Source organism: Labrus mixtus, chromosome 22, assembly GCF_963584025.1.
Source record: "Labrus mixtus chromosome 22, fLabMix1.1, whole genome shotgun sequence".
In the NCBI taxonomy this organism is placed as follows: Eukaryota; Metazoa; Chordata; class Actinopteri; order Labriformes; family Labridae; genus Labrus; species Labrus mixtus.
In genome coordinates, this window is record NC_083633.1 from 12,723,407 (window position 1) to 12,736,698 (window position 13,292).

Sequence of the window (13,292 nt, forward strand, 5' to 3'; positions counted from 1 at the left end):
GTAACGTCAGTCCTCTGTGACTGGTACTCGATAAATGGCTGCCTGTGAGAACATCAGTCAGCCTAACAAGAGCGAGGGAGCTTCTTTTGTAGGCAGCTGCTACATGTGTACACACACACACACACCTACGCACAAAGTCTCATTAACCAAGCTAATGCTGCATATTCCTCCAGAGGGATCAGACAAGAAGTGTTTACCTGTTCGACTGGTGACAGCAGACACACTAGCATTCATACAGGGCTGACGTGCATGCAGACACTACGCTAAATGTAAGGAACTGCATCATTTCCTTATGTGGAAAGTAAATTACAGCTGTTACAAATACAAGTAATGACATTTGAAATCTAATGAAAGCATATATACATTCCCTTTTTGTATGTATTCATTTTATCTTGGGGGTTCAGGGTGGGTTGGGCTGGGCTGACTGAGCATCTCTGTGGTCATATATTCTACACAGTTGTTGATACAGCCCTTGGATTGTTGTCACTTTGAGGCATCTCATGCCTGGCGAAAAACTGCCACACTCGAAGCTTGCGATCCGATCACCCAGGCAGCACGTTTGTTCCTTGCTTCAAAAAGGGTTTTAGAATCATGACTGCTAGCTACAAATAACTCTATAAATAACGCGAAGCCGACGACGGCCTTATGCAGGTCAAACTATTAAAAGGACCTCTATCAGAGACAGAAGAGGAGAGATTGAGCAGCTGATTTTCACCCTCAGCATATCTCATAAATACTCAGTGAGAGCTGCAAACAGCCCTACATGGAGTTCACAAACTTGGAGACAAAAAGCACACAAACACACTTGACACCTCACTCAAAGCATTATGTTATATATAGGATTTATTTACACTTTGTATTTACATATTTAAGTTTCCAAAATCTTCTCTGTACACATTTTTAAATTCAACAGCCAGGGCTCTTTGTCACCCACAATCTGTAGAAGTATTAGATTTTTCTGAGGACTCAAGAGGCAAAAGACATGGGGGGATAATTTTGTCACAAACACAATTTTCCTGTCTTGAGAAGTAGAGTGAAAAAAAAAGAGGACATACATTTTAGTAACTGAAAAGGTTTCTTAAGGGTAAGCTTCTGAAGATGCTCCAAAGAATGTTTGAAGTGTGTCTGTGTGTGGTGTGAGATGATCAAAAAAAAAAAAGGGCTCCAACCAGCTATCATCGTGGCCTTTGTTACCATGGAGACATAAGTGTTGAGTGACAGTGAGATAAAGGAAGGCTAACTTTACCTTGGTAACATGTGAACCAGTGTTTTTGACTTTTTCACACACACACACACACACACACACACACACACACACACACACACACACACACACACACACACACACACACACACACACACACACACACACACACACACACACACACACACACACACACACACACACACACACACACACACACACACACACACACACACACACACACACACACACACACACACACACACACACACACACACACACACACACACACACACACACACACACACACACACACACACACACACACACACACACACACACACACACACACACACACACACACACACACACACACACACACACACACACACACACACACACACACACACAGACGATGATAATCTCAAACATCATTTGCTAAAAAATGAAAAACTTTTCTTTCATCTGAAACATGACATTGTTGGCTAATGAGGCTCTCTTTGGCTCTGAAAATAACTCTGTTATTACATATCAACTTGGCTCAATGCTTACCCCCATTCAATTTGGGGTGTTTTGATTGGTCACCACAATCCAACCATGTAAAATGTTGACTATCCCTTCAGGCCAGTTCACACTGCTTCAACATGTGGGCAAGTTCAGAGCTCTACAGGCCATCTGTACCTAGTTATAACAGTCGCTATCGAGGGTGGATTAAGAAAACCAACAATTTGCAAGTAAGAACTGTTAAATGCTGTCACTATGGTAACAAGCACACCCCAAAAACCGGATTTGCACAAAACGTTAATTTCTATGTTTTACGAGTAAGAAAAAATATAAACCCTTTAAAGTTCATTTGAAGTCAAAAACATAACCGAGATGTTGCATTATGTCTTTAGAGTCAGGCACAACTTAATAGATGTGTAATGTAAACAGCATAAAAAAATAAAACTAGAAAAGGAAACAAGACATCTTTAAAATGACGAGTGAAAGCATATATCCCAAAGAAAGAAAGAGAGAGAGAGAGAGAATATATTGTGTTCCTTGTCAGAGAGAATGGGAGATTAGGAGTCTGAGACACTGGTGCATATTCTGATATGAGGAAAAAAAATCCCAATGCCTGATCAAAGGCCGACAGCTCAGGAAAAAAAAAAAAAAGCACTGAAACACGACCCACTCCCTCTCTCCTTCACACACCCACACACCATCTTCATGGACGAGGCTGACAGTGATTGGTTCTGGTGACAGGAGACATAGCAGCATTGTTAAATGTCATGCCTTATATTAAGACTTTCCATGTAAAAGAACAATGTATGTACCAAAGATGGGATTAATCCAAAGATCCCATTAGCAGTGTTAAACAGGTCAGTCCTGAATAATACGGCAATGGAGCACAAAGTGATTAAAAACTAGAAAATGTAAATGAGTGAGTACCTCTAATGATTCACAATGGATCAAGTGGTGAGCTGGATACAGACTCATTTTAATTGCCCACTTTCATACAAGTTTTTTTTGTTAATTTTGTAGTCAGGATACACATGATACAATTAGCAGGACGTAGATCAACAATGTGCGATTTCTTTTTAATGATGCGAGATTATGAGAGAGGCAACAAACCCCCCCCCCCCGTGTACCTGCTGCTTCTTATGTTTAAAAAAAGGCAATAAATGAACAGCAGTGAAGGCCTTCACTTTGAAAGAGAGGACTCCAGAATCCTATTCATAGCAAAGTGTCAAAAGCTCTTTCCACCTTCTACCCAACATATTAGAAAGTTGTCTGTCATTGTAGTGCGTGTTGGCTTTGTGCACACATGGAACTCGAGTCCACATGATAGAAAGAGAAGAAGGGGAAAAAAAACTGTCCAGAGGGGATGTGTCAATTTCTGATTCAAACAGCAAATATGTGATATGTGCTTTGTTGGTTATTGAGTGGACTTTTAGTTTTCACTGGTTTGTTAATGTGTGTTATGAGGTAGTCATGGCTTCCTTTAAAAAAAAGAACTGGCCCTTCATAAGCAGATCTAAGGCTAGAGAGTGGTAATAAGTAGATATCTAGTTCCTAATGGCTTCCTGCTTCTTGTTTTTCCATAAGTACAGCTTTCACCTGAACACTGTGATGTAGCCGCCTGGGTGGGAGGACAGAATAAGTGGGGTGGTTGAATTGGTGTGTAGGGGTTGTGGGAAAAAGACAGACAATCCTTCCTGTCACAGACTGATGATCTCTCTCTAAAGAGTTCTAGTTTCCCCTTGGTGAAACCCATAAGGTAAGAGAGAAAACAAAAGCAGGGGAGAGGAGAGGGCTCTGATATTTAAACCAGACAGTACCCTTTTTGCCGTCTTTCATGGCCTTTTTTTTTTTAAACTGAGAAAGGGTAACATCTTGTGTAAAAAAAAAGAAGGCATAGAACTAAAGATAAAAAGCAGAAAAGAACATTTAAGTATAAGCTCACCAAACTCCAACAAAAGCATGTGGAATTCAGTGATACAAGGGCTCTGTATTGAGCTGAAGGAGTGCAAATTTCAGAGGTGATCAGAGAACAATAATTTAAAAAAAAAAAAGAAAGGCTCAACATCGTTATGTTAGAATGCTACACCGCATGTCCTCTCAGTCATTGTTTTTGATTTAAATCTCTTAGTAGCTGAAAGGGCCAAATGGCCGATAAGGGGGATAGGGAGGTTAAGAAAAACGAGGTCCTTCCAGGAAAGGAACGGGGTCCTTCCGAGTTCAGTAGGCGACTGCAGGGCGGGAGAGGTGGACTATTAAGGAGGTGGGAGCAGCAGCTGATTCCGCTGATCATCTCTTGTAATGGTTGGGCGCATCGGCGAAGGCGAACTTCAACCTGTAGGCTTCAGCCAGCAGCACGCTCACTTCCTCGTTTCCCCAGTGCATTGTTGGAAGGTTCTGCAGGAGGATCATCAGACCCTGTTGTGGGAAAAAGAAAGAGAAATTGTTTAGTGAAATGGCAAAAAAAAGGTCTTAAAGTGGCCTTTTGACAGACAATACATGAAGTTCAGGGGTGCAAACTGATCAGGGATGAAAAAGGTGACATGGATCCAAACCACCTAGAGGGGTCCGGGGGCATGCTCCCCCGGGAAGTTTAAAAAAAAAAAAAAAAAATCAGCTTTAAAGTGTGAATTTACAGACGATTTTAGCATTCAGACCGACTAAATAAGCAGTGCAAACAATAAGAAAAACACAATTGCTTGTCTAGATCTATGTTCTGTTTTAACTTTTTGATAAAGCTTCAGTGAAACATGAAAAACACATGCTCCCAACCTTGAGTCCCTTTTTATAAATGGGATGAATTTGCAGAACAGGGCTTACCATGTTCTACTAAGGGGTGATGTGAAGGGCAGTCACTATGCAGTATGCAAGTAGCTCTCAGAGCAGAGTCTGAGAGAGCATCATAATACAGTCATCAAGTATGACAATATTTTCCCATCTTTTCTATGTAACATTATCAATATATTAACCTGATGTTTTGCTCCTGCTGATTTTCATTAAGTTTATATTCCCTCTGGCCTACCTTAATACATGTGTTGACCAGCTGTCACTTTAATGTTGCCTGAGATAATAATGAACCAGAACGCTGTATCAAGTTACCTTCAGCTAGCACACATTTCTCTCAACATCTTTACCTATGGCTACCAAACGGTAAATATTATCAGACAGCATGTTGAACAGAAAGGCTGGCTTGCTAGCCAGACTGCGAGTCTTTCCACGGGAAAATAACGTTATGTAAATTAGCCATGTGCTGCACAATGTGACTCTTTGAATCAGGTTTCATGCTTCTCGCGGTCGGCGCAGCGTGCACCGCCGAGGTTTTCTAACAGTGCCGACCACGTTGCAATGATTGGCTACAGGGGCCGGAAGTACTTTCTTCGTGCCGTGTTGAGCAATCAGTATGAAACGACTCGACGTTTGCAGTAGACCCCCCCTCCAAATATTTTTATTGCAGATCTAAATTAATCACACAAATGACCTATTTGGGATCCAAAACGGCGAATTTCGCCGAAAGGTGACAAGTTTGCACCCCTGGAAGTTATGTATAGTCGGTGCTGTTTTCTATGGTAAACAATTAAGACACCATACCCAAGAACATGTAAAGACAGCAGAAACACAAGTGCACTCCATCATGCTCCACCGCACGTACAAACCCACCATGACTGAGGAGCTTCATTAAGAGCATATTTCTGCATGCTAACCATCTGCTGGCTCTCAGTTCTGTCGGGGTTAATGACTTCAGTATGGTTTAATTGCATAGATTTCAGTCGGTGAATTCTACACTCACTTGGCTTCACACAGGTGGATAGGCTCCACGTTGAGTGGACACAAGTGTCTGTGGAAACTAGTGAGTACGCATAAGATAATCATTAAGGATCTGTGGAATTGAAGAAATTCAACACGTGTGTACGTAGCATACTGTATGTTCAGGGGTAGTTTTGAAGAAACTAACAAATGACATTTTAGTTAACTGAAGGAAAAAAAAGAAACGTGTTGGTGTTTTTGTAGCTTTCCTTGCTGTGTATGTTCATCAGTGTATTGGCCTATCATCAGGCATGACTAATAATTTATAGAGCAATGCAATCCAAACCATTGATCTGCCATTTCTGACTACAGTACAGAACATAAAAAAAGACAATTAGCTCTCGATCTCCTACACTTGACGAGGTTTCAAGTGGTTAATGGCTATGGATGCTCTACAGAGTCTGTGCTCGGGCTTTCCTTCAGAAAGTCTGTACTATAACAAAATGGTTACACCAAGAGCCAAAGCCACGGTCAAGTGAAATATGCTCGCTGTGTGAATAGTTAAATACTCTTCACTTCACTTTTGAAAGCATATCTCCAATACACTTTCGGAGAAAGGATATTAGCATTGTTGGAATCAAATGAAATCTCTTTAATTGACATATGATTTGAAGAGTACTATTCGTTTGAAGTGTCAAAGCAAACAATGAAATTAGAGCGACATATTGTAGAAATATTACTTAAATGACTTTTATATACATACAAAGGGCAGCTAAAACACACACTCAGTGATCCGAAGGGTGGCAGAATTAGAGGGTGCTTAGTGAGGTGGGTGCAATGAGAGGCCAAAGTCCAGCAGGTAGCCTTGCTACCTTTTCTAAAGTGTCAACTACAGCTTGTTGCAACAAGCAGTGAAAACCCTGGAGATATTACTGGGAGAGGGATGACAGGTGCAAAAAACACGCCAACACACACATGTAGCTACAACTGCTAGACTTGTAACTGTTATGTTTCTTTGACATGAATCTTTCCGCCTTTGACCTCCTGCCACCAACACATCTGAGCGCACTTAAAAAGGTGAGGTTGCACACATAGACTCTCACCCATGTGCACAAACATTCAAGCTCCCCGGTGGTGGTAATGGTGTTTTGCAGCACCCTTAGGTGTAATGGGCCTAGGCACTGCTCTGTCAGGGCCATTAGCTTGCTGTAGTTTGTATAATTACACAAAATGGGCACTCTGGCAAACAGTGGGTTCTGATGTAGGAGTGGGGCACTGTAGCATGTAGAGTTAAGAGCTGACATGGGATGGCACAGCCAAGTTGTCTTTTCAAAATGTTGACTGTTAAAAAAGTTCAGATGATTATTACAGTTGTAAAAGTCTTGATTTTCATGTAATGTTACACAGTTAAAGCAGACACACAGTCTGCTGTTTAGGCATGGCTTCTTACCAGATCTAGAAAACAGGAAGCTTGCATTGTTTGACTGCTAGCTTCTTGTCAATGTCAGGAAAACTAGACAGTGAAACGACTAGTGTTTAATATGTCGCAAAGGAAGACAGACATGAACGTTTTGGTTTTAAATCTGAATGTGTTTACTCTGGCAGAGGATTACAATGAAGGAAGTCCTCTAATGGGTTTTTGTTTCTCATACGATCATGGTGTTTTATTGTTGGTATCATCTTTGGAGACAAGTCTGCACACTCTATTTTGGTTATGCTGGGACCCTTGACACTTTCTCCAAAAGACTCCGCTTCTTCTATTTGATTCCTGCTGAAATAAATGGGCAAATGTAAAGTTTAATGGGCATTTTGGAATTCAAAGGACCGACCTCTAACATACTAAAAAAAAAAAACCCACAACACTTTACAAAACTTGAATTGATCAATTTACCGCTTACTTCTCAATCTGTGAAAAAAACATAAAAGCAAAAATTCCCCAGCTCTTGCTTTGACTGTGCAACTGTGAATTTGAATGTAAAATTTAATGCTTATGCCTCAGCTCATGAAACAACCAATTGCATAAATCTCTTTCTTTGTCTTTTACTTAAAAAAAAAATCTATTTCTCACTCTTCTTCTCCTGGGGCCTGTTTTTTTTCCTTACAAATGGGTCGATATTGTTGTTTATTTTGGGTTGAGCAGAGGGGTATGTAGTTATCTTATGAGCTGACAGAGCCACTCCAGTTGTTCTATCCTGGGGCAATTCACCTTTTTCTCTTCCAATATGCTGGGTTTGAGCTTTTTAATGCTTTTGGTAGACTGGTGCCAATGACAAACATTCACTTATATGCATTCAGAGTGACAACACTTTGGAGCATTTAAACCTTCTTCTTTATGCAGATTGGATCATTCACACATTTTAAGTAAGAGATAAAGGTTCACAGTCGAGCACTTCAACATACATGTAAGAGTCTAGAGTCTGTGTTTTTTGAGAGGATGTTTTGCAATGACTCTGGTAGTGTTGAAGTCAAGACCACAATAACCAAAACCAAGACATACCCGAGACCGGAGTGCTCCGAGACTGAGTCAAGACCATAAATATCAATGAAAAATCATCATCCTGTGTGCAGTGTCAATCATTTAGACTGTTACACCAGGAATAGCCTATCAGTGGTGGTCTTGACCTGTCTTGATTTAAAATCCGGAGTGCGAGACCGAGACCTTGAAAAAGGGGTCTCGAGACCAAGACCGATTTCGAGTACTACAACACTAGACCCTGGTAGTGTGTGCTAGTAGCACAGACTAACAGGAAACATGGCTGACTGTGCTGTGCTAACCAAAAGCAGCTAGCACATACCTACTGCACCTAATAGCTTCCCATTCTCTTTCTGTACTGCATGTGACAGAACGCACACAAAGTTGAATACAAATGTTTTAACACAATTCTACAGTGTCAGAAGGGATTTTTTTTTTGTGTGCATGTCTTTTTGATCCTTCTATGTCTGCGTGGCTTTGAATGTGCATGTAAATAAGTGTGTGTGTGTGTGTGTGGGTGTGTTACTTCCAGGCCTGCCGTTAGCCGTAGTGTGCTACCTGAGGTGGAACGGAGGAAGGCAAATTGCTTGGGGAGTGCCACACTCTCTTGCTTTTCATTTAGCAGCTTAACAAATCCAATCCCACAACCAGGAGAGTAGATTCACTTTGACCATAACTTCTCTGGATAAAAATGCATGAATTATTTTTTTTTTTTCTCTTTCATTTTTAATTAAAACTATCACAATGAATTAATAATTTGTGTTCCCTCTCAGAACTACACTCATGTATCTGTCCTAGCAGTTTGTCATACACTGACACTCCTCACATTGTACATTCTACATGAACCTCATCAAGCTCACACTTCTATGAGGGGTGGGATTGGCAAATGATGAAAAAACACACACACACACACACGCACACGCACACGCACACGCACACGCACACGGTAAGGTGCGACAGAGCAGTGGTAGGGATTTGGGGTTAAGTGTCTTGCCCAAGGACACATCAGACATGAGGCTGCAGGAGCTGGGGATCAAACCCCCGACCTTCTGGTTGAGAGACGACAGACTCCACCAACTGAGCCACAGTGAGCCTTGCGCCTTCAGTTTGGACAAAAGGTGTGGCCCAACTGACTGACACACATTGCAATCTGTAGAAACCCTTGACTCAGGATGTCAATGATTAACTGCCAAGTGTGAGAAAAGCGGAAGGGGAAGAAGGGAAAAGAAAACACAATTGACAGAGATACACAATGAAATAAAAGAACAAAAAAACAGGACAGTGAAACACTCAAACACAACAAATGATGCAACTGAGAAGCAAAACAGCGAGTGGGAATGGTGCAGAGTGTCAGAGAAAGACAGGAAAAGACAGACAGACATGAGAGAAAGGGGATGCCATGATGGTTGTTGGATAAACCATGTGGAGATAAGAGCTGCTCAACAAGCCCTTAAGAAAAGTGGCAGGCTCATGTTTGAACTCTGGGGCTCATTGGATCTGTTGATCAGTTGATGTCTCATCTTCAAACCGCCTCTAGTGTCTCACTCAGTGGGTGAATCAGCTTTAATCAACTGGCCTCCATATAAAGCAAAGGTTCTTTAGAACCATAACCCTATCCTACTATCACCTTTGAGGACTTCTTTTGATTGATAAAACTGAGGGGGGGAGGGGCTCACTTGTATTAGTTGTAATAGTATTGTTTTTATCCCTCTATCCAGTTTAGTGAAACTACAAAGAAACTCAAATGCTCAGGACCTCTGAAGTAGTGAGTCATTTCTCATTCAATTTCAGAAAAATATAACACAGAAAAGTCAATAAATTCCATAAAAGACCAGAATTAGAAGTGTGACATAACAGAAGAGACAGTAGATCATTGAAAAACTGTACAACACAAAACTGCATAAGAAAAGGTTAATATATGTGTTAAAATTATAATCGTTTGCTACTGTAAATAAGTCCACAGGAGACCTGACATCCAATGTCACCTTGTGGCAGCTCTCTATTGTCATCTGCTAATGCACTCACAATGATTCTTGAGCCTCACAGGTAATGATTAGTGGGGGTAATGGAAAGAGATGCAGGTCATAGGGAGCTCTACATCAACTGACTGGTTGACTTTTAGATGTTGTCTTTGTACAAACTTAGATAACCCCCCCCCCCCCCCATGTCTCGTGCACATTACCTGAAAATCCTTCTCCTCTAGAATTTCTTTCCTCCACCTCACCAGAAAGGCCGCACACACGTAGAGGTGGAAATGGGAGAAGCCCTCTGGTTCAGCCTAAAATGATACAGACACAATATGTTTAGCAAAGACATTGCCAAAAAAAAATACGAAAAAAAAAAAGACACGTCATATTGTATTGTTGAGGCGGCAGCTTCAAGGTGAGGTATACTGTTATGGGTAAGTCTGCTTGTATTTGATCTCAGCTGCCAAACATTTACCCCCCTCACGCAGATGCCCTTTCAGAAGCCGTGGCCCCAAACATTACTGAAGCTCATTGAAATGACACAAACGAGTAAATAATAACAAGCAATAGGGCTGAATACGCAGCATCAAATGCTTCAAGGTGAGTCACCCTGGATAGGGGAAGCCATTGTTTTCAGGATTATGGTGTAGCTTCATTTCTCATGAGCAAGAAAAAGGGAGAGGAGTGGTCAGAAGCTGCACAAAAATGTGTTCTTAAAGAAGCAGGATAAAAAATTCTGTCTCAATCCAGAAATTACATTTCTGGGGCACTCACAACTTTTTTTTATTCCAGCACATTTTTTTATGACTAGGCAGTGAGCAGGGGAATTAAAGAGGGATGCAGACAAAAGGATGAGATGTTCTTTGGTCTCTTCATATTTTCTCTGGAGTCCTATCACAGGGAGGATAATTACCAGGCCTTTAAATGCTGGTTAATCAAGAGTACACGACCCCATAAAGGTGGGATTCATCTTACAAGTGATGTTAGTTATTGTGTTGTAGAAATGCACTCACGGCTCTGCTTCTTTTAATGTCCAGGGCTACCTGTTAAGCGAATGTTCTCGAGTGGAAAAAAACACACAGACATACACTTGCACTCTTAAATCCCTTCACACATGCCGGCACTTCTGAAAATGTCCCGACATCGTTTAGGTGGGGTGTGTGTGGTAACATGGTGTAACGGCTGAATGTGATATGATATGAATGAAATCAATTCTAGAGCAGGAGATTTCTGTATCCTGACGACCCCCATGGCTCTACTTCTCAAATCTGACACCCCTCCCCGACCTGCTTCATCCATCCACTGCTTCTTCAGCTGAAGTCATCCTCATCCCAGTGAATTGCACGACAAAGTTTGTCATGGGAACCAAGGTGACATTGACAAACTTTTCTCTACTTCCCCTCCATCGTCATGTTTGTGAGGGATGAGGGAGGCTGACTAATAAGAGCCGCCGCTGATCAAAGTGAGGAAAAGGTGTGATGTGGGGTGAGGAGGCATACGGAGAGGAGTAAATAGCTAGGGGGATGCATGAAAGATGGAGAGGGTAGGAGGGTAAAGTTAAACCTAAGAGGAGAGGGAAATGTAGAGTGAGAGTGTGAAGTAGTATTTCAATGTCACCGTGTCTTTAAAGTGCTGCGTCAGCTGTTTGGATAGTCCCATCCTTAAAAATGAGTTCAAATTTCAAGATAGCTTCCTAAGTTGTCTTCACGGTGAAATTGTAAAATAAAGATAATGAAATGTAGCAGAGAAAAAGCATTAAATAGTAAGGATGTTTTTTCTCTATTAATTCCTGTTATTGAGAGACATGCATCTCACACACATAGGCTTAAAACACACACACACGCACAAACAGGACCTGTGGAGTGGACATGCATTAATGGAGAGATGTCAGAGTGGAGCTGCTACACACTGCTACACAGGGAGCGTGTCAGAGCGGTTGACGCGGTGCCCTGCTCAAGGCAGTACCCGGGAGAGTGTGACCTCTCTAGCTACCAGACCAACTCCATACTTTATGTCTTCCTGCCGTTCAAGTCTGCACCAGGGCTCTCTATCGGGACCCTCTGGTTCCCATCCCAAGTCCCTACAGGCTGAGCTGCTGCCCCACTATTCCTGTACTTGTTAAAACATATTGAAGCTGAATCAGCGGTGGGCAGCAAATGAAAACCTCACAGCAAAACACAAGAGCCACATTAACAATATGTTTAGTCAGTGTTCTTCTAATAAATCTTTGCTCATTTTCTGACCCGTCTCAGAATAAATATCCAATTGTTTACGCCAGGAATTGACACATTTGATCCTGTTCTAAAAGATTCGTCTGAAACACGGTCACTTAGGAAGCTTAAAAGCTCCCTGCCTGGAAAATTCAAACATCCATATGGAAAAGGGTCATATTTCACAGCATGAGAATGTCACCGTATCCCTTTAACAGCCATGCTAATGCTGCCACACTGAGCTACGCGCTAATTTCATGCTCCAAGCAACAGAGATAATTTGGTCCCTTTCTGCCTCTCCGTCTGTCTGACTGACTACGAGTAAAGAGAGGTGTGTGTTTTTGCCCTAAATCATTCTTCAGTGTCTTTTTGGTGCTTCTTTCACCTCTTAATATTTATTGTAAAAAAGAATTAAAGGGAAAATTGAAAATAAAAATTGAAAATAGACAGAGTTAAAACAGGAAATGATAAACTTAGGGCAGAAAAGGAAGAAGAAAAGAAGAGACTGCAGGTAGAAAGAGATGACGAACAGATGACAGACATAGAGAGGAAGACAGAGGAAGAGCTGCCCTGTGCTGGATCAGACTACTGAACAGATGGCCACTCTGCAGAGAGAAGACCCCACTGGAGACACTCAGGTAAGAATCCCCCCTGAAACACGCACATACTCACAGACAGACACATGTACAGACACATGTACACTTCAACTATTACAGGGAAATTCCAAAAATGAAAGAGCTCCAAATCTTCACTCCCATGTTGTGGACTGTCCTTTATAAAATTCATGTAAGGGCTATTAGTGTAATTACTATGGGGGGGGCAATATAGGGGGTTAGTGTGCGCGCCCCATGTATTGAGGCTGTTTTAGTCCTCCAGGCGGGCGGCCCGGGTTCGAATCCGACCCGTGGCGCTTTTCCCCGCACGTTCTCCCCACTCTCTCTCTCCCTGATTTCCAGAATCTATCCACTTTCCTATCTCCACAATAAAAGGCAGAAAAAGCCCCAAAATAATTTTTTTTAAAAAGGAATGTGAAAAAAAACCCTAAAGTTTTTCATAACAGGAAATAAATAGTCTAATATTCCTCTCAGGGTATGACTAGAGGTAAGGGGCTGTGACAAAAAAGGTGGATGTGTGTTTTTGTGTATTGTCTGAAAGAGCAGGGGCCACGATCAAGATGACTTTGTAACATCAAA

The 13,292-nt window shown here is 41.7% G+C and overlaps 1 protein-coding gene across 3 annotated transcripts in view; it reads right to left on the minus strand.

The window, feature by feature from the left end:
- Nucleotides 1-2,231: 2,231 nt before the first annotated feature.
- The window catches only part of tbc1d22a (TBC1 domain family, member 22a), a 44,820-nt gene continuing 33,759 nt past the window's right edge, over nucleotides 2,232-13,292 (minus strand). For all 3 annotated transcript variants that reach the window (XM_061029380.1, XM_061029381.1, XM_061029379.1), the window contains 2 exons: nucleotides 10,105-10,200; nucleotides 2,232-4,123 (listed from right to left, as the gene is read on the minus strand). In XM_061029380.1, the coding sequence (XP_060885363.1) occupies nucleotides 3,995-4,123; nucleotides 10,105-10,200 (225 nt within the window). In that variant the 3' untranslated portion in view covers nucleotides 2,232-3,994. The remainder of the gene's footprint in view (nucleotides 4,124-10,104; nucleotides 10,201-13,292) is intronic.